Genomic DNA, 22,559 nt, shown 5'->3' with positions numbered 1-22,559 from the left:
ACTTGGACAACCCCTTTAATTGTGAAATAACTCCTTTAAAGGGATTGTTCAAGGGGATTGGAAATGCTGTAAAAAGTCAGAGTGCCGTGTTTTCAGCGCTGTAGCTCCAGTACCTGCTTTTTCCGATCCTCCACCGGAATGGAAGTGTGAGTGCTGCTAGCCAATCAATGGCCTCGGTGGTGACGTGTGCATAAACGATGAGAATGGTGGCGCTGGAACTAGGACACTGACAAGGGTTTTTATTTTTTCTTTCATGTTCAGCCCCCTGCAAATTCGATCAGACCCAGACAAACGCCTTAGTGGAATTCAATGCTAACATTATGGAAGCTTTTTGATCCCTTAATTATCCCATAGGTTTCTAGGGTAAATTTATGTTTAATCATTTCCACGGAGAAAAAATTGACAAGCTATTTTAAACGATTACAGAAATTTATATATTAAAGCAGCACAAAACCCATACTGTGACATGTAAGAGTTCCAAAAATATCAATAACAATAATATTTTGCTACTTCGGGGGGTTAAATCGATTTCATGTGACAAATTACACACTTGTATAGCATCCTATGGATCATCTGTGGAAACCTGAGCAATAATATATTGAGCTTCAGCAGATAGTCACAGGAGAAAACATGTGAACAGAACACCAGATGCCTGATGGAAGCGTCACCCTATATTTTACATCACAGATAAGTGTCATATTTTGTCATTTCAGTTTAGAAATCTTAATTCTGTTTTTTCTCAACACAAATAAACCAGAATGCTTTTAATAGTTTATATATTCAGCATGTATTTCTTATCTGCACAATTTATTTCACATTATCTGTAACATTCTTCAAAGGAGTTTTAAGAAGCTGTACAGCTGAGGTACTTCGTAGTCTTTATGGTGTCCATCGATGAAACCCTTTCCACTGTTGTGTACAAACCAGCAGGTGACTTTGGTTCCTTCAATCCGGTTGTACTGGTATTCCTTCTGCACACCTCTGTGTAAGAAAATAAAGTCAGGTAATGCTGCGTGAGAGCAGTCCTTCCCCTTGTCTTTCCCATGATATTTTAGATGACTTTTGTTAAGATCATCTTATAGAGCTTTACTATCTGGCTATTTCCTTGATGGAGGACAACCCGTGTCACAACCCCATACTGTTAAATGGGTCAAAGACTTGGAAAAAGAGGCTACTTTATTCTAGAAACGGTGCCCTGTCTGACCATGGGCTGTTTCTGGTATTGCTGCTCCATTCACTTAAATGGCCATGAGTTGCAATACCAGATACAGCTCTTATTTTTACACTATACTCTTATTTTTATCTTATTTTTTTCTAGAAACTCCTTTAACCCCCACCCCCCTATTGCAGGGTTTGTCAACGCCTGTCCTCATATGCCCCTAACAGGTTATGGTTTCAGGATTCCTTTACTATTGTACAGTTGATGTATGTATTCTCGGTGCCTTAGGTTTTGCTAGAGGTTTTCTTTTTATGGGATATCTATGTATATCTAGAAACCATCTGTTGCTGGTACATGAGCACTGCAGTTAAAAGGGATTGTCCCGTGATTTAAACAAATCACATATGCACATAATAGGTCATAGGTGTCTGATTGGTTGGGGGTCCATGAGAACAGGTGTCCTTAACCCATGTAGGAATCGAGTAGCGGCTGAGCACACATGCTGCCGCTTCATTCAACTCTGGAATTTACAGACAACTAAGGCTACTTTCACACTGGCGTTTTGGCTTTCCGTTTGTGAGATCCATTCAGGGCTCTCACAAGCAGTTCAAAACGGATCAGTTTTGCCCTAATGCTTGCTGAATGGATAAGGATCCGTTCAGAATGCATCAGTTTGGCTCCGTTCCGCCTGACGATGCGGAGGCAAAGGATCCGTCCTGACACGTAATGTAAGTCAATGGGGACGGATCCGTTTCCACTGACACAATATGGCACAATAGAAAACGGATCCGCTCCCCATTGACTTTCAATGGTGTTCATGACTGATCCGTTTTGGCAATGTAAAGATAATACAAAAGGATCCGTTCGGAACGGATGCATGCGGTTGTATTATCGGTGCGGATCCGTCTGTGCAAATCCATGACGGATCCGCACCAAACGTGAGTGTGAAAGTAGCCTTAGCGGTAATCCCAGGTAACCCCTGTTCTCATCATAAGTGGGGGTCTCAGCAGTCAGACCCCTAACAATCAAACACTTTTTTTTACCTATCTGGATAGGGAATAAGTTTAATTCTTGGTGCAACCTCTTTAGGAAACAAAACAGACTAAAAAGCCTCCTATAGCCAGTTGCATTGATCTATCCTGTGCAGAGCCACAGAACGAACATACAGATGAGGAATGCATACTGTGTGCTGTCTGCATCTTTTTGCCCTATAGAAAGGAATGGGTCCATATCCGATCTTAAAAAAATGTGCATTGGATGCAGACAAAAAGAATAAACGGTCATGTGCCGGGGCCTTAAAGGAGTTATCCAAGTTCCCCATAGCACGGATGAAAAGAACTGCATTGAGGGGGCAGCCAATAGCAGGTGGTGACAGGGACGAGCCTCCCTAGCGTCACCCGCGATGCTAGTAAGGCTCGTGCCCGTCACCACCTGACGGGGTGATGCAGAAGCCGTGACGGTATGAGAAGCGATGCATGTACCGAGGAGCAAGGTAAGTATAACCTCTGTGAGGGGCCTGGGCATGGGGGGGGGGGGGGGGCCATTATAGAACTTGGATAACCCCTTTAAAGTCTATGTACACATTTGTAGGCAATTTTTATTTATGATTGCATTTTACTCATTTTTGACTACAAATCATATTTTCAATAGGCCTTTGATAAGAATATTGAGCCATTCTGTCACAAAGGGTTAACTTTCACTTTGTGCCGGTCATTTAATAAACCTTATCTCTATACTACTGAGATTTCCTAATCACTTATCTTCTTGATAAGAATGTGGCTTATATAAGAACTGAGCTATAATGAGTGTTTATAATGTCAGAGAGCAGAGATAAGGAACCTATCAGCTCCCCAAATGCGGAAAAGACAGAAGATCCACAGGCTGCTACTACAGCATCTCAGCTCTGTACACAAAAAAGAATTCCATATTTTTAATAAAGACCAATTGAAAAAATGATATTTAGCTCAAAATAAGTACAATGTAATAATAATAAAAGAAATACCCCTAAAGGTGTACATAGCCTTTAAGTACACTGACAGGAGTTGTTGGCATAACTTGGTCTTATGAGCAATCTATCGCACTACCGACTATTAGCAGAGGTGTAGTCTGTGCAGCAAACCATTGAAGAACTCATCGATCATGAAAGATTGTAGCTAATGTCAGACAGACAATCCCTGGACCTATTTTATGGGTAGAGTACAGCAACTGGTCACTCTCATAGGCTTTCCATCCAGTAGATGATGCTTAAATGAAATCCTTTGTTATAAGCTAGGAGTTATGGACTAGAGTCCTATGCCCATGTATGTCAGTGTTGTCTCTCTACTTCGGTTTGTATTTTACATGCTTTTACCTTGTTACAGTCAGCTGCTTTCCTTTAACATTCATGGTCGCAACTGGTTTCTCAGGATCAGTTCCAGATCGTAGATCATAGACACTGACTTCAGGTTCCTTCATAAACTGGCCTAGATAAAGAGATGGAATATACACTTGATATATAGATATATATATATATATATATATATATATATATATATATATATATATATATATATATATATATATATATATATATATATGGACCAAAAATAGTTGTGTACAGGAGGACAATTTCAGATAATATGATGCCACACTGCTTTACGCAAGTCTAGTCTTTATGGATGCATCACATCTTAGCTTTATCTACCTCTCACCTTGCAAGCATCTGCAAATCCTTTCACACAATTTAATTTCATTTCATAAAAATAAAAATGCCTGCAACCACCTAAAAAAAAAAAAACTATAGAGTAATGGCCACTAGGGGTCTCACTTTCACCTAAGTTCCAGTCCACTACCTGTTCTCAGACAAGATTTGTCCATGGTAATGGAAGACGGCTGAGAGGAAGCAGGGGGGCATTTTAGAGCTAGCTGGGATCATCAGCCTGATAAAAACAACTGCTTCTACACTGCTTCTGAAGATCACAGGAGCCTCCTAATTTTCTGTAAGGGCTCATGCACATGAACATGTGCACCCCCCGCAAATTGCCATCCGCAATGCACAGGCACTAGCCGTGTGGTGGCAGTTTGTGGACACGTTCTATTTTCTTGCGGTGCGGAGGCACAGACCCACTGAAGAGTTCCGTAGTGCTTTCCGTGGGCTTCCACTCCATATTTTGCAGATTGTGGACCCATTCAAGTTAATAGGTCCACATCCATGATATGTAGCGCACACGGCCAGTTTCCATATTTTGCAGACCCGCTGTTTGCAGGCTGCAATGTGTGCATGAGCCCTACGTGTGATTTAATCCTCCTTATCAGCTTTCTGAGCTCCATAGAAGATAACAAACATAGTGGGAAATGAGGTCCCTGCATACAGTACTGGCAGAATAGAGACTTTTACTGCTTCTAAGAGAAATGCATCTATCTGTGCAGTTGAAACAGAGAATAATATGGCTGAAAGAGATTTTAAGGACCCCAAACATAACTGCTCCTTCACGGTTATGATTGTACAAAGATGTACAGCCATTATGCAAAATTATTATTATTTTTTTACTTGGGTACGCTTATATACAGATGCTAAAATGTGTCCACATCACAGCCGTCTGCATTGGGGCTAAACTATTTTTCAATGCAAATTGCCATTACACAATATAAATTTGTGGTCACCAAGGTGCAAATAACATTTTTTAGAACCCTTAAGTAGGTTAACCCTTCAAAATTTCATGTCAGGTGATGATTTACCTATCAGACCGTGTGCTTTCTCTGAGAATGTGTCACTCGAAGGAAAATATAAACCAAGGAAGTCTACGTTGATCGGATGCTTCTTCCAGACACGATGCAGAACGATTAGGAATGACAAGTCATTATCCACAGTGATGGTGACATTGCTTTCCTTCTTCACTGATACTGCTAGCCTGCAAAACCAAACCAGTATGAGCAGAAGTAATTGTTCCCCTGTGTGATCGAGAATAGTACTCATCGAATGGCCAAAGTCAGAGATTGTGCTGTAACGGAATGGGCACAGTTTGTCTGCGCTATCCCTTTGATGGAAAACTAAAGGCACATTCAGTGGCAAAAAGTAGACTATTGCATTAACTTGTGAAAATGTTTGAATCCCATATAACTTGAAGTCAAAGTCACAGGGCTGCCAAGAAGTACTGATTCTGCTGGCGAAGCACTGGAGCTGCCAGCTGTTGCCTTCACTTCTTTACCAGGATGCTATGTCTACTGTTCCTCTTTTATTTCTCCTAGAAATACACTAAATGAATGATGTAGCATTAGGCTACTTTCACGCTAGTGTTTTTGCTGAATCTGGCAGGGATCAGCAAAAACGCTTCCGTTACTGATAATAAAACCATCTGCATTCGTTATGAACAGATCCGGTTGTATAGCCAAGACAGATCCGTCATGAACTCCATAGAAAGTCAATGAGGGATGCATCCTTTCTCTATTATGTCAGAAAAAATTGATCTGTCCCCATTGACTTGCATTGTGGGTCATAATGGATCCGTCTTGCTCCAAACCCCATGACGGAAAGAAAACCGCATTCCGTTCTGTTCAGTTATGTTTTGTCACCATTAACAATGAATGGGGACAAAACGGAAGCGCTTTTTTTCCGGTATTGAGATCCTATGACGGATCTCGATACCAGAAAATAGAAACACTAGTGTGAAACTAGCCTTATTAGAACAGGTTCTCTAGAACTCATTTCAAGGAAAAAGCAAGTATTTCTTAAAACATCCATGTCATAAGAGGAGATTTATCATAAGTGGTGTAAAGGAAAACTGGCTTAGTTGCCCATAGCAACCAATCAGATGGTCTGATTGGTTGGTATGGGCAACTAAGCCTGTTTTGATAAATCTCCCCCGTAGTGTTCCTGTCTCATTGATTATTTTAATTGAAACTTTTTTTTTTTTTGCATTTTATTTCATAGATTATTTTAAGCATTAGTAACTTAATTACTTGCAATGTATTTATTACGGGGATGATTTATCAAACTAGTCTAAAGTAGTGGCCCACAGCAACCAATCAGATTCCACCTTTCATTTTCTAAAGGAGCTGTAAAAAATTTAAGGAGAAATCTGATTGGTTGCTATGGGCAACTAATGTATTCACAGATTGAACATAGTCCTGTTCGGGGAATTTTTATAGTAGAATGTGGTCATAAACATAAGGATTCACAGTAATACCATCATTCTAAAATATAACTTTTAATATTTATATATAAAACAGTCAATACACCCTTCTAATATATAGATAATAAATAATAATAAGAAAAAAGAAAATCAAAATCTAGGGTCAGATTGCCCTATGGGCAACTAAGCCAGTTCTATTTTACACCAGTTTGATAAATCTCCTCCTATATTTGTAGTTTTCAGCCCACATAGTAATTTCATCCACAAGAAATGCATTGCGGACACCCACCTATTATATGTCAGAGCGCTGGACTCGGACCACTTCATCACTCTAGTATAGGACGGATCTTTCAATGTTATTTTCTCGGTGCTTATTTCAATCTTTGTATCCAGCTGCTGGAAATATAAGCCAAATGTACCAAAGTAGCTGCTTAGCTTGCCATCCTTGGCTATCTTCGCTGTTACAATTTTCCCATTAATTGTAATTCCTACAGTGAAAGAAAACAGATAGTTGCTGTGTTAATTGAGGTATGACATTTTACTGAGGGCCATATTTCTGTTACATATTTAATCATTTATTCCACTTAAAGGGCGTCCGTCAGCAGATTTGTCCCTATGACACTGGCTGACCTGTTACATGTACACTTGGCAGCTGAAGGCATCTGTGTTGGTCCCATGTTCATATGTGCCCGATTGCTGAGAAAAATTAGTATTTAATACAGTGATCCCTCAGGATACAATGGCCTCAGGATACAATATTTTCAACATATAATGGTCTTTTCTGACCCATCATAAATTGAAACTACTGTAGATTCAACATACAATGTCTCAGACTCAGATCCAACCAACCAAGGTCACTTCTCTGGTAGCCTTGCTGTATTAGTTGCTAGTTATCAGCTATTCCTAACTGTTATATGGAAGGACTTGTTTTATCTGTCTTAGTTATCTGCTTATTTTTCTTAAATCTTCATTTTCTGTTATCTTGGATGACTTTTTGGGGCTTTGCAACCGATTACTCAACTTACATCAGTTTCAACATACAATGGTCGTCCTAGAACCAATTAATATTGTAATTGAGGGCCCACTGTATATGTAAATTAGCCTCTAGGAGGAACCGCTGTTACACCTAGAGGCTCAGCTCTCTCTGCAACTGCCACACCCTCTGCACTTCCATTGACAGGACCAGACAGTGTTAACATGATCACGCCTGGCCCTGACTTCTCCTAAAGTCTTGCGCTGCATGGATAGGCGTGCACAGCCTATTGCATTAGGGTGTGCACCCTAAAGCACAAACACACACAGCGCGCACACATGTGTGTATGTATGTGTATATAATCAGGCAGTAGACATTTGACCCTTTAAGTTAGATGATACAGCTGAGCCGCCCTGACCCTCAAAGTAAATTAATAGTGCCTGGAGGAGTGAAATAAAATGCTGCAGCCTCATGAAGGGAGAAGAAATAATTTTTAAACTTACTTACTCTACCTGGTTGCTGCCCGGAACCCGTTCTGGGAGAAAACGCTGGGCTCTGCTCTGGCACTGCGCTGTGACACGGCCGGTCCTTCTCTAGGCGGCGCTTCCGCCCGTCTAGTGAAGGATCGGATCAGTACAAACGACACCACAGATGGCAGTGCAGCAGCACAGAGGTGACAGAACCTCAATTTTGAGGCTTGGTTAGGGTGTGCCCAGGCACACCCGACCCACCCTGTGCGCACGCCTTTGGCTGCATGGTATTTGTAGAGAGAGCTGAGCCTCTAGGAGTAACGGCAATGCCCCAATTGCTCCTAGAGGCTCATTTGCATATATTAAATGAAGGCATCTGTGTTGGTCCCATGTGCAGCCTCATGAAGGGAGAAGAAATAATTTTTAAACTTACTTACTCTACCTGGCTGTATGGTATTTGCAGAGAGAGCTGAGCCTCTAGGAGTAACGGCAAAGCCCCAACTGCTCCTAGAGGCTCATTTGCATATATTAAAACATCATTTTTCTCAGCAATGCGGACACAACACTGCACCAATAGAGATGCCTTCAGCTGCCAAGTGCACATGTAACAGGTCAGCCAGTGTCATAGGTACAAACCTGCTGACAGACGCCCTTTAACATTATGTGTAATTTCAGTCAGAAGTCACATCTCATCATTCCTCTCTCCTTATTTTACACTCAGAGGGTTTGGGAAATATGACTAGGCTTGAGAGAATAGACCATCAGATCATAGATCCGAAGTCAATTTGTTTAAATATTTCAATTTAAGTGATGTTTCCGTACAGCATTAAAATGTATTGACTCCGTGGAGCCAAAGTTCGTCTTGGCCGAAGTCGCGTGAGACGTCAGTGAATTATTACTGTATTCATATCTGCATATTTAATAACATCCGAAGTGGGCTTAGGTAAAGGCTGGTACCTCGTTACCAAAGACCACTTTGGATTGCTATTTTAAATCTATGATCCGAAGGTCGATTTGCTCAAGCCTAAATATGACATTAGCTTAACTTGAGTCTTGTGATAGATTGCAGGCAGACACTGGGGATCATTTAATATGACCCCCTATTCCAAAAACGGGAGTAAAAAAGTAATATACTCCTGGTTTGCGATTCTTTGAACACCACTGCACCTAAATTTAGGTGCACACAGCCTTTATATGTCGGGGCAGGGAAAGAGTGCAGTGGAGGTGGAGAAATCAGTCCCATTTACAACAATTTCCTGGTGTAAATAACGACTGAAATCTCCTCCGGCTAGGGAAAGGAACAGATTTCCATCTAGATACATAGACTGCCTGAAGATGCACTTAATTTACAACTAGGCCTGTGCCTCGTCGTAAATGAGGTCCCTCTTCCAGCAGTGCAGGGGATAATGCCGGTCGTTGATAAATGACCCCCATTATTTTTTCCTGTCCCTGACAAAATACTAATTTTGCGGGGGCTTTTAATCTACAGTGCCCTGCCCACGATAATTACCAGCTTCTCAGTGGCAGCACAGATTTTTTTTCCAAAACTTGAATGAAATTTAGAAAATTCCAGTCACTTACATTTCACTGTAGTTTGCTGCATATTTGGTGTGAAAAAGAGAATCTGCAGTAAATCTACCCCTTGTAAGCTTTATAGTTTAATCCAAATTGTGAATCTTAATGAACATCTAACAGTGTGTACTAAAGTCCCCCAAACACATTTGGTTATTCTTAAAGGGGTTATTCAATCCCTGAAATGTCCCCCATATGCCCGGGTCCCTCACACACAAGGTATTTTCCTTGCTCCCTGGCACCTGCGTCGCTCCTGCTGGTCCCCGTACGGCCGCTGCTTCTCCCCGTGCGCGGATGAAAACATCCTGTGTCGGGGGGGCCTAACCAATAGCAGGCGACGACGGGGACGAGCCTCCCTATCGTCACCGGCAATGCTAGGGAGGGTCATCACTGTCACTGCCTGCCGCCTTCTTTACCACCAAAGACCACCTTCTCTCCTGTATGCAATCTACATTGTATCTTCAGTTGAGACCACGCCGTTACAAGTTGAGCTTGTGGGCAAAACATCTCCTTGCCAAGGAAATATTAGATTATGTAATAGATGTGGAGCTTAAGGAAAATAGAAAACTTAAAAGAGCAAATAAATTTTGAATCCACACCATTTTGTGGTTTGTGGACGTATTTCCGGGTGAAGTAATTACCATGACATGAGTGGTGGAGCCATCTGTGCTGTAAATGATACCTGTTTACACTTCTGGAATTCTGGACAGCGAGAAACGATTCATTTAGGTGTCTACATCAGTGATCTCAAGAATGACAACCTGAACAATTATAATCGTTCAACCATTCAATGCTTTTACACTACTCGATCACTGATCATTTTCACTCGCATTTTATAATTTTTTTAGCTATTAGCTACTAGTGTAAAGGGACCTATAACGGAATTTGCCAAGAACGATGGGTTTGGCTGACAATCTGATGTGTGTGGGGATCTCATGACTCTTTCCTGACAGATGATGTTAGGGAGAAAAGGATTGGACAAACTGGATTTTTCAACGCATTCCTTTTGTTCTCCTAAGGACATAAGCCTCCACAAAAGGTTTCCAGCAGCAGCTTTTTCCTGTCTCTCCATTAACAAGACATGCTCAATCAGCCGAACTGAACATGCATGTGCATGATGAGTCAGAATAGATAACAATCAAACAATCATTCGTCCGACTGCTTTTGCCTATGTTTATCCTTAAAGGGGTACTCCCATGAAAAATATTCTACAGTTTACAAACCAGCACCTGGATCTGAATACTTTTCTAATTGCATGTAATTAGAAATTTAGCATAGCCACTGAGTTATTCAGTAAAATGTATCTGTATAGCGCTACCTGCTGTTTGTTTTTTTCTTATTTCTTTGACCTGCTCACTGAGAAGGCCGCACATGCTCAGTTTCATTCTTCAACTGCCCCCTGAGCTGTGATAGGGAGAGCTGAGACACGCCCCCTTAGCTGCAGCAGAAAAGACACTCCCCTTGAGCTGTCAGCTTGATATCAATCTAGCAGAGCAATGAATGTGGAGATCTCTGGATCCATGTGAGGTACAGGACTGGTTCTAGCTTTGTTAGATAGAGATTGTCACGTACTATATGAAGGCTCGTTTTCATTTTTTACATTAATCATGGGATAACCCCTTAAAGTTAATCAGAGAAGATTGCTCATGGAGACATAGTGATGGCTCTTTCTCTTGCTGTCAAGGTTAGCACATAAAAATTGGTTCCTTATGTGCAGTCGGAGAAGTGGCCAAGCACGCTTCTCCTCCTGACCTCCCCGTATACATATGAACCTTTGGTGTGGCCAAGAGGGCATGCCTTTTGAATGGGGAAAAGGGAGGTTTTTTTTTGCCCATTCTTTTGGCCCTCAGCTATTAGTACAGTATATATGATATGTAAATGATACCAAGAAATGCACAATTATTTAAAGTATTAGGCTTGAAGTAAAGCTCTGTTTCTAGTGTACAATTACCTTACCTAATTCAGGATCTGACAACATGTTCAGGATACTTCCAGCCTGTCCATCAATGTTAAAGCAGACATCTGTTTGGCTTTTTGGCAAGTTTATAATGAAATGTGGATCGTTGTCAACTGTAAATATATAATAATTAACAGTAAGTTGTAAGTGGCGCTATGAAAGATTACACTGCAGGACAAATGTTATAGAAGGTACAGAATAGAAAACATGTAGGTACAGTGGTTTTTAAATGCTTTGAACACCTTCCGGAACAATTTTTATTATGGCATTTTACTCATTATGGGCTAAAACTAATTTTTTCAATTGGTCATTATAAAAAATATTCGGCAATTTTAAAGGGTTAACTGTTTGCCTAGCTTTGAGCATCTTATTTTCACTTTGAGCTGTTTTCTACTTGCAATGTATATCTCTTATCTTTGAACTACTAACAGCTTTTGAACACTTATTTAAGCCACATTCTTATAAGTAAATAAGACTTGATCTATGAATGTTGTGAGGAATATGGATTAATATTTACTGTCAGCCATGTCCTCACACCCACAATTTGCTGAAAGATAGCAGAGGTAGTGAACTCCACAGGAGGGCCCTGCTTCAAAGCCGCAGCCAGATAGCAGAACACTCCTAGCAGGCCACATTTGGTTACATTTTACACGTCCATTCAGACAGCACGGATCCTGCAGGAAAACCTCCCTGCAGGGGGTCTACGCCATTCCCCAGTTCAATTAAATCTAGCAGACAGCATGGAAACGCCGATTTATAAGGAATTCTGAATCGCAGGCGCAAACCGGATACATATTTGTGGCCACGATAAACATGCCCATGGTCTTAGTTTGATGGTGGGATGCCAGGGAAAGGAGATATACATATCTCCCCACAGAAACCCAATAGCGGCACCTAAAGGGTTTTGTGGGTCATTTGCAGCCAGTCCAGCAGAGGGGGGGGGGGGGGTGGACCTACAGGTTAAGGGGAGGGGAGGAACTGGCTACAGGTTAAAAGGCTTTTGACAGCAAGCGGCGGGTCTTTTCTCTGAAAGGGGGTCACATCGTGCAATGTGTTTAGAGGGACCTGCAACCGGCTGACATTATTGCCTCCGACGTGAATACAGCTAAGAACTCATCACTACCCAGAGGACTCATATATCTGGTAACTGACTTATTGTTCTGCTTAACCCTGTTGTACCTATATCACCTGTATCTGTAACCTCATACCACTGTATATATTCTCAGTGTATATAGTGTCATCTAGTGTGCCCTTAAGGTGATTACATATATAATTTAATCTTGTGCTATCTTGTATCTCGATCACAAATCCCCACATCCGTGTTTTGGCCTAGTTATAAGCTACAGCGGGTTGGTTTCTCACCCTATATAATCCTGGACCAGGCTTAAATCAAACGAGAAGCTGGTGGCAGATACCCGGGCTGAGACAGCGCTGTTTTCACTGCGGCAGTGAAAAGGCTCTCTCAGCTCGTTGCCGCTCTGTGCCCGCGTGGACAGGAAGTGTCTGTGTAAATTGTACCAAGCTGACCTTACCTGCTCCTCTGGAGGGCGTAACGTCATGCTTTGGTAACCAGTGACCATACCGCGCCTCGTGAGCTCGATGTAGGTGACGTCAAACCGGCACGAGGTGTGGGATTCGTCACAAATGTTTAGGAGGTCAGAGAACAGAGATAAGGAGCCGTCGGCTAATCTGCGTGACGGGAAACAGTATAAACAGAGCCTGCTCCTAGAGAATCTCAAGAACATGTACAGAGGAAAGGGCTGTACATTTTTTATAAAGGCCAATTGAAAAAAATATTTTTACGCTCAAAATGAGTACAATACAATAATAAAAAATGCCCCCAAAGATATCCATAGCCTTTAATATCCTCAGGCTAGGATTACATGTGCAGGGAAGATACCATTATATTCCACCGAAAAAAAGAGACAAAATACCAATGTATGCAGGGGTATTTTGCTCAGCAGAATGGGATCCGTTAGTGTCCAGCATATTGCAGATCCAGAACTTCCATTTTTCCAAAACAAATCTTTATAGGTCTAAGTTTACATAAGTTAAAGGGGTTGCTGGGGTGGTAATAGTAGTCAGCATGGAAAGAAGCGGCTTCTGCAGTGGTATTGTAGTATAATGTAACCGCCTATTTCACATTAGACATGGTTTAAAATATGATAGACTTGACTACAGTGTGTAACATATTAACTTATGCACAGTAAGTGTATACATACCACAGTTTGGAGATCCGTTTTGGCCATTTTTGCAGCCTTGGAATAACTTTTGAGCAATAGTTATTGATTCAGTTGGACCTCCTTTTTGCTCTGGACTAGTAGGAGTAGCATCTGAAGGATATGGGAGCCTAAAAGCCAATGTTGGTGGGTGAGATGGAGGAGGTGGAGGAGTAGCCTTCATAGACACAGCCAATGCTGATGGAAGGAAATGACAAAACATTACCATATAGATATATAAAATTCTCATTACTGAATTTTGTTCTTTTTTTAAGTTTTACTTAAAGAGGATCTGTCACCTCTCCTAACAAGCCAGTCTTAAAGGGATTCTGTCACCTCTCATAACACAAATTCAGATTTTAAACCAGTCATGCTCCACAGATTACCTTGAATCGGCTTTGCTGTTCTATACTGTAATCTGTCCAGTAGTTTTGCTGAAAAACGACTTTTATAATTATGCAAATTAATCCTGATGGTGCCCAGAGGGGCGTTATGTTCCACTTTGTGTGCCCAGTAACGCCCCCCTGCAGTGCCCAAAACGCCTTCCTCCTGAATCCCTAACCGCCCACAGCGTCTCATCCCTCTCCTCCCCCTCCCTGATGGCCGAGCGAAGTCTCGCGCAGACGCAGTACCCACTGAGGGCTGCGCCAGTGCGATTTGCTGGAGACTGAAGGAAGAGCGAGCATCGGACGTCACTGGGCTCGGTGCATGCCCAGTGACGACGATGAAGCTCCTGCCCTCAGTCTCCAGCAAATCGCACTGGCGCAGCCCTCAATGGGTACTGCGTCTGCGCGAGACTTCGCTCGGCCGTCAGGGAGGGGGAGGAGAGGGATGAGACGCTGTGGGCGGTTAGGGATTCAGGAGGAATGCGTTTTGGGCACTGCAGGGGGGCATTACTGGGCACACAAAGTGGAACATAACGCCCCTCTGGGCACCTTCAGGATTAATTAGCATAATTATAAAAGTCGTTTTTTCAGCAAAACTACTGGACGGATTACAGTATAAAACAGCAAAGCCGATTCAAGGTAATCTGTGGAGCATGACTGGTTTAAAATCTGAATTTGTGTTATGAGAGGTGACAGAATCTCTTTAATAGCTTCATGCATTCCCCATGTAATAATTCTGGATCATCTATTCTTATGTCTCTATGTTGTGCCATGCCTTTATTATTTCTACTAGAATTTATGAATTAATTGCTAGCAGTCTGCAGTAAGGGTACAGAGGGGTGGTATAACAACTTGGGGGGGGGGGGGGGGTGTCCCTGCAGAGTCTGACTCTATCCAATCCGTGCTTCCATTGATCTGTCATAATAGAAGTCTATGGGAATCATACTGGTTACCTCCCCTCTGTACCCTTACTGCAGACTGCCAGCAATTCATTCATAACTTCTAATAGAAATAATAAAGGAATGGCACAACATAGAGACATAAGAATAGAGGCTCCAGAACTGTTATTACGCGAGGGATGCATGGAGCTATTAAAACAGGCAGGTCAGGAGTGGTGAAAGGTTCTTTTTAAAATAAAAAAACTATAATATTCTTTTCCTCTACATTATAATTTCCCTCTTCTGCATATACCTGAAAAGTGTTATCTTTTGCATTATTGTATTTTAATATGACTGTGCACTTGCTGGCAAGGGGAGCAACAACCCATATGACATCAATCTCCTTGACTAGGTGTCAGTGTAATGTGACGGTCACATTGCAGTACTCTCTTTTACCTACATGTTTGCTTGGAGTAAAAGCTAATGTAATATTTTTGCCTGAGAAATATTAGCTTTCCACATTTATTCACACATACAGCATTACGTGCGGCAATATCATTGCTTTACATGAAAAAATCCTTTTAATAGTGGTAACCAAGAGCTAAAGACTTTGCCTTTGCCTATACAGCTGTCACCGCTATATAGGTACTAGGGCAGTGATGGCTAACCTTGGCACTCCAGCTGTGGTAAAACTACAACTCCCAAGATGCCCCCCTTGCTTGGCTGCTCTCAGAACTCTATAGAAATAAATGGAGCATGCTGGGAGTCGTAGTTTCACCACAGCTGGAGTGCCAAGGTTAGCCATCACTGTACTAGGGAGACCGTTGTGATCATATCCTCAGTATGTATGCCATCGGTAATACAGATATACCTCGTAGAGGCACTTTGAGCAACTCCTGTGCTGCTTGAAGATTAACCTTCAAGTGCCCCTTGGGCGTTTCTTTGGCAGGCAAGTGTCCTGTACAACTCCTCCCATCTAGGCTTGATTGACTTTTCTTTTGTAAGAGGCCGGTGAATAGTACAGGAGGTGTCTGAGATGTCATTCAGGCCTAGATAGGAGGACATGCTGCTGAGATTGCAGGACACTTGCCTGTTGACAAGACACCTGTAGACAATTAGATATTAATTTGTGTGCATTGCAATCTGTGAGAGCAGACATGCTTGTACAAAAGCTCCAAATAAAGACTGTGCTGAGCAGAACTGGGAAAGGCCTGATTAAGGACCTGACTGCACCCCACTCGACTCCCTATCCATGCTACATGTAGAAGAGGTGGCTGTAGCTAACTAGACAATATAGCAAACTTGATCATTTACTGTCCGTCGCCGTTCTGCTCATCCACTCCCTTTTCCTTATTCCACTACTGCACAGGTCCATAGCCCTGAGCAGCACTGGTCCCCCCTTAACAGTTTAAGACTTGTTTATTGCTGGCATTTCCTTTTTTGGCAGTAGGGTGAATACACACTCCTGCTGGCTCTTAAAGGGCCAGCATACACACCTTGTTTTTGCCCTGCCAATGACTGGTCACCCTGGGGTACTTAAAGTGGGTACATCTTCAGTATAAGTCTTCTCATGCAAGTGCTGTTTCCTCTTCAAGATTACCTGCGCGTTGCCTCTCATGTAGAGGCACCACAGTGTAATTAACCACTACCCGACCGCCTAACACAGGATTGCGTCCTGCGGCGGCCGGGTTATTCCTCGTTGACGCACCGGCGCGTCATCTCGCGAGACGCGAGATTTCCTGTGAACGCGCGCACACAGGAGCGCGCGTTCACAGGATCGTAAGGTAAACTAGTTGATCTACAGCCTACCAGCGGCGATCATTCGCTGGCAGGCTGTAGATGCGATTTTTTTTTTAACCCTTGAAAGGTATATCAGACGCTGTTTTGTTAACAGCGTCTGATATACCTGCTACCTGGTCCTCTGGTGGTCCCTTTTGCTTGGATCAACCACCAGAGGACACAGGCAGCTCTGTAATAAGTAGCACCAAGCACCACACTACACTACACCCCCCCTGTCACTTGATAACCCCTTATTAACCCCTGATCACCCCCCTGTAAGGCTCCATTCAGACGTCCGTATGTGTTTTGCGGATCCGCAAAACACGGACAACACGGATCTGCAAAGCACGGACACCGGCAATGTACTTTCCGCATTTTGCGGATCCGCACATTGCCAGAACTATATAGAAAATGCCTTTTCTTGTCCGCAATTGCGGACAAGAATATGTCATGTTCTATAGGCTCTACAAAAAACGCAGTGTTCGCCCGATCAGGCCTGATCTTGTGCGCACACTTGCGTTCAGTCCGCCCCACCGCAGTGACAGAATTTTTTTTCCTGATCACTGCAAAAACACCGTAAAATCGCTGCGGCGCTATAAAGATCACTTTTGAGGGGCATGGCGAGTTCATAGAAGATTAAATTTTTTTGGCACAAGTTAGCGGAAATTTTTATTTATTTTTTTCTTACAAAGTCTTATATTCCACTAACTTGTGAAGAAAAATAAAATTTCACATGAACTCACCATACCCCTCACGGAATCCAAATGCGTAATTTTTTTTAGACATTTATATTTCAGACTTCTTCTCACGCTTTAGGGCCCCTAAAATGCCAGGGCAGTATAAATACCCCACATGTGACCCCATTTTGGAAAGAAGACACCCCAAGGTATTCTGTGAGGGGCATGGCGAGTTCCTAGAATATTTTTTTTTTTGGCACAAGTTAGCGGAAAATGATTTTGTAAGAGAAAAAAAAAACATTTTCCGCTAACTTGTGCCCAAAAAAATATATTCTAGGAACTCGCCATGCCCCTCACGGAATACCTTGGGGTGTCTTCTTTCCAAAATGGGGTCACATGTGGGGTATTTATACTGCCCTGGCATTTTAGGGGCCCTAAAGCATGAGAAGAAGTCTGGAATCCAAATGCCTAAAAATGCCCTCCTAAAAGGTACTCATTGGAATTTGGGCCCCTTTGGGCACCTAGGCTGCAAAAAAGTGTCACACATGTGGTATCGCCGTACTCAGGAGAAGTAGGGCAATGTGTTTTGGGGTGTATTTTTACATATACCCATACTGTGTGTGAGAAATATCTCTGTAAATGACAACTTTTTTTTTTTTATACAAAGTTGTCAATTTACAGAGATATTTCTCTCACCCAGCATGGGTATATGTAAAAAAAATACACCCCAAAACACATTGCCCTACTTCTCCTGAGTATGGCGATACCACATGTGTGACACTTTTTTGCAGCCTAGGTGCGTAAAGGGGCCGAAAGTCCAACGAGTACCTTTAGGCTTTACAGGGTTGCTCACAATTTAGCCCCGCCCAAAATGCTAGAACAGTAAACACACCCCACAAATGACCCCATTTCGGAAAGTAGACACCCCAAGGTATTCGCTGAGGGGCATATTGAGTCCATGAAAGATTGAACTTTTTGTCACAAGTTAGCGGAAAGGGAGACTTTGTGAGAAAAAACCAAAAAAATCAATTTCCGCTAACTTGTGCCAAAAAACAAAAACTTCTATGAACTTGCCATGCCACTCACATAATACCTTGGGGTGTCTTCTTTCCTAAATGGGGTCACATGTGGGGTATTTATACTGCCCTGGAATTTTAGGGGCCCTAAAGCGTGAGAAGAAGTCTGGAACCCAAATGTCTAAAAATGCCCTCCTAAAAGATACTCATTGGAATTTCGGCCCCTTGGCGCACCTAGGCTGCAAAAAAGTGTCACACACGTGGTATCGCTGTACTCAGGAGAAATAGGGCAATGTGTTTTGGGGTGTATTTTTACATATAACCATGCTGGGTGAGAGAAATATCTCTGTAAAATGACAACTGTTTTAGGCATAGAAAACGGTCTAAATGTAAGACAGGAAGGAAGCTGGCTACATGACTTCAGCGATCCCCCTCCAGAGCAGGGGCTTTATTAAGACCGGCGTCTCAAGATCCGGTCTTAATGAATGACCCCCAAAGTCTTCAACAACTACATCAATGTTATACGGTTGCAAAATACAGCAGCAGCACATGTTTAACTGATATTTAACATGTTACATGCCTGCCCCTTAACATGTTAAATGTCACTTTGAGGTTTGCCACAATAACTTCAAGTAGAGGCATTATACTGACTTGGACAGCAAGCTCCTTTGAGTGTATTTGGGGCGTCTGCCAACATTTTCTCCTTTCCATCTTCACTTTCTATCAACAAGGATGTAAAAGGGGTGACAAAGTGGTGGGTGATGGACAGCTGCATAATTCTCTTTGTTAGGTTGCGTTTGCTTTCAGCTGTGGTAGCCAAGTTCCTATACAGAAATCACAATAGGTAAACATTTATTTCCAGGTCACACCGTGTGAGATTTGATTGTTTTATTCCTTATTTCAGACCCAGAATGTAGTTACATATACACATTTGTCGTGTGCATGAGCCCTAAGCCATAGCAGGTATTGCCAGTTTCAGAATGATGTGGATTCATTTAGCATCTGTATTACCCAGACACCATTTCTACCTTTGCAACCATATTTTGATTGTTCAAATGCAATTTTGTGTCTATAGCTTCCATGCAGACCTATCGGTTTATATGGTAACAGACTGCAAACAAAGTCCTTTTAGTCTGATCCCATCATCCTCACTCCTTCCTTCCATCGTCTACATGTTTAGATACATTGAGTACATTTTAAAGAAGCAGGGGCAGACTACCCAGGGTTTATTTGTAGTCTGATACCTTAGAGACTTATAAATTGCTTACTTTTTCACTTTAGATCCAATACAGCAATGAAAAAATAGTAACAATTTAGGCTGAGTGTACACGTGCTGAACCGACCTACAAGTCATCTGTGATGAAATCTTTATATGTTATACACTGATTTCAGTTTAGATATGCATTACTTAGAAAACATTTTGACAGGTGTGGAAAAAATGCTACAAAGTACGAATAATTTTAAAAAATAGAAGTGTTAATAGTTTATTTTTATTAATTAACAAAATGGAAAGCAATTGAACAAAAGAGAAATCTAAATCAAATTAATATTTGCCTTCAAAACATCATCAGTTCTTCTAGGTACGCAGATAGTTTTTGAATAAAATTGGCAGGGAGGTTGTTCCTAACATGTTGGAGAACTAACCACAGATCTTCTGTGGATGTAGGCTTGCTCAAATCCTTCTGTCTCTTCATGTAATTCCAGACAGGCTCATTGATGTTGAGCCTTATCATTACTTCCAGGACTCATTGTTCTTCTTTACACTGAAGATAGTTCTTAATGATATTGACTGTATGTATGGGATGGTTGTCCTGCTGCAGATTAAAGTTGGAGCGAAACAGACGCCTTCCTAATGCTACTGCATAATGGACAAGTATCTGCCTATATTTCTCACCATTGAGAACATTATCAATCCTGACCTAATCCCCATCTTCAGTTGCTGAAATGCAGCCCGAAACTTGCAAGAAACATCCACCATGCTTTACTAATGCCTGCAGACACTCATTATTGTACTGCTCTCCAGCCCTTCGGCAAACAAACTGCCTTCTATTGCAGCCAAATGTTTAAAATTTTGACTCATAAGTCCAGAGCATCTGCTGCCATTTTTCTGCCCCCAGTTCCTATGTTTTCATTCATAATTGAGTCTTTTTGGCCTTGCTTTGACGTCAAAGGTATGGCATTTTGGACACAATTCTTCCATAAGGACCACTTCTAGCCAAACTTCTCCAAACAGTAGATGAATGTGCCTGTGTCCCACTGGTTTCTGCCAATTATAGCTGATTGCACTGCTGGACATCTTCAGATTTTAAAGGAAAGTAATTATAATGTGTCTTTCATCTACTGCACTACTTTATTAACCAATGGAGTTGGGGATTTGGGCAGGATTAATGGTGTCCTAAATGCTGAGAAATACAGGCAGATACTTGTCCATCATGCAATAACATCAGGGACGCATCTGACTGGCTCCAAACTTACAGCCAATGTCATTAATTCTTTGCACCATCTTATATTATGAAATTTGCATTCACTCTGTATTCTGGATTTATACCTGTTTTGGCATACCGTATGTACTTTTGTTTCATGTATGTATTATGTAAAACTGAATTTTTGGTACCAATCATGTATTTTAGGGAGGTGCGTACAACTTATGTCACACTTTCGCGGAGATAATTAGGGTATATAATATGATGTGTGTTGTTGCATAATATGATCTTTTTCCTCTCCTGTGGTGCGTGTGCGCGTTGCCTAGCGCCACCCCCGGCGCCTCTCGCCTGTGCGTCCTCACGCCGGGAGGAGGCTGGGCGCGGTTTGACTGGAGCCCCACGCGCCATTCAACATTCACAGCTGAGGACAGGTATGCATAATCAACTTTCCATTAGTTGAGAGAGCCTTTAAATACACGATTCACAGTGATGGCGTTACCCCCAGACGAAGGCACGCCGAAACGCGCGTTGGGGTAGCGTCATCCTGGGTGACATCGCACACAGTCTTTTTCGGGTGAGTCTCCGTCCTCTTTTTACCCATATGGCATTTGACACAGGCTATATCTTATACCTGGTCTTCACTGTGGTTTGTTGTTTATCTATCATGCTGCACTTGCAACACAAACCCTCCTTTTTTGCCATGTGGGTTCATTTTGACTGCTGACTCACCTGTGTATTAAGGTTATCATACTTTTCTCTGGTCATTGGTCGGTCATTCCACCATGCATGTATTCCATTGATCAATATACATATTTTTCACAACTGATACGTGTGCTATGCCAGGGTGGCGCTCTTTTTCTGCTCCCATTCACTTTTTAATGGCATATCATTTATTTCTTTCTTTACATGTATATATTTTAATCATGTCATAACTACATAAAATATATTTTAACTTTTTGGTACCATGAGCTCCGTTTTCTTGTCTTTTCGCTCATTTCACTCGGGAGCTAGTACCGAATTACAACTACGGGTGTCCCTTGTGGTTATACGAGGTGGACACTGTTTTCCATCTTTCATTTGGACACCCTTGGTCTTTTTTGTTTTTCTAATGTCATTAAGAACTATATTCTGCGTACAGAAGAGTAAGGAGTCCTGAAAGTAACGATGTGGCCCCCAAAGAGTTCTGATCTCAACATCAACAAGTCTGTCTGGGATTACACGAAGAGAAGAATTTCAGCAAGCCTACATACACAGAAGATCTGTGGTTAATTCTCCAAAATGCTTGGAACAACCTCCCTCTCAAGTTCCTTCAAAAACTGCACGCAAGTGTACCTAGAAGAACTGATGCTATTTTGAAGGCAAAGGGTGATCACACCAAATATTGATTTGAATTATATTTATTTTTTGTTATTTATTATTTAATCCTCAGGATTGGTCATAAATATCCGATCGTTGAGGCTCTGACACTCTGCTCCCCCACTGATCAGCTGCTCCCTCCAGTCTCCGGAGTTAACACTGTGAATGGAACAGGAAGGACAGTGCTGTTCAAAATATAGTGGTCCTTTTGGGTTACTGCAGTTCAGCTCCCATTTTCTTCAATGGGAATTGAGCTGCAGTAACCCAGCATACACTTTGAACGGCGCTGTCTGCTTCCTGCTTCATTCTAGTTCCAGTGTTGGAGGCTACCGTGAACAGCTGATTGGTCGGGGAGCATAGTGTTGAACCCTCACCAATCGGATATTAATGACCTATCCAGGGAATAGGTCATCAATGTCAGGAGCCTAGAAAACCCCTTTAACACTTCTATTTTTTTAGGTATTCTTAGTTTGCAGCATTTTCTCCACATCTGCCTAAAACATTTGCACAAAACTGTAGTTGCAGAATTTCCAATAAATAAAATCCGCGGAGAAAATTGTAGGTGTTTTCAAAATTTGCAGGA

The 22,559-nt window shown here is 42.0% G+C and overlaps 1 protein-coding gene across 1 annotated transcript in view; it reads right to left on the bottom strand.

The window, feature by feature from the left end:
• Positions 1 to 410: 410 nt before the first annotated feature.
• The window catches only part of ITIH2 (inter-alpha-trypsin inhibitor heavy chain 2), a 50,177-nt gene continuing 28,028 nt past the window's right edge, over positions 411 to 22,559 (bottom strand). Inside the window, 7 exon segments of the mRNA XM_044280042.1 lie at positions 411 to 981; positions 3,510 to 3,621; positions 4,877 to 5,049; positions 6,560 to 6,758; positions 11,242 to 11,355; positions 13,465 to 13,659; positions 18,849 to 19,021. Of these exon segments, the coding sequence (XP_044135977.1) occupies positions 834 to 981; positions 3,510 to 3,621; positions 4,877 to 5,049; positions 6,560 to 6,758; positions 11,242 to 11,355; positions 13,465 to 13,659; positions 18,849 to 19,021 (1,114 nt within the window). The 3' untranslated portion in view covers positions 411 to 833.

This window comes from Bufo gargarizans, chromosome 2, assembly GCF_014858855.1.
Source record: "Bufo gargarizans isolate SCDJY-AF-19 chromosome 2, ASM1485885v1, whole genome shotgun sequence".
NCBI classification, from domain to species: domain Eukaryota; kingdom Metazoa; phylum Chordata; class Amphibia; order Anura; family Bufonidae; genus Bufo; species Bufo gargarizans.
The sequence above is the reverse complement of the archived record's forward strand: the minus strand, read 5'-3'. Positions and strand labels throughout refer to the sequence as shown.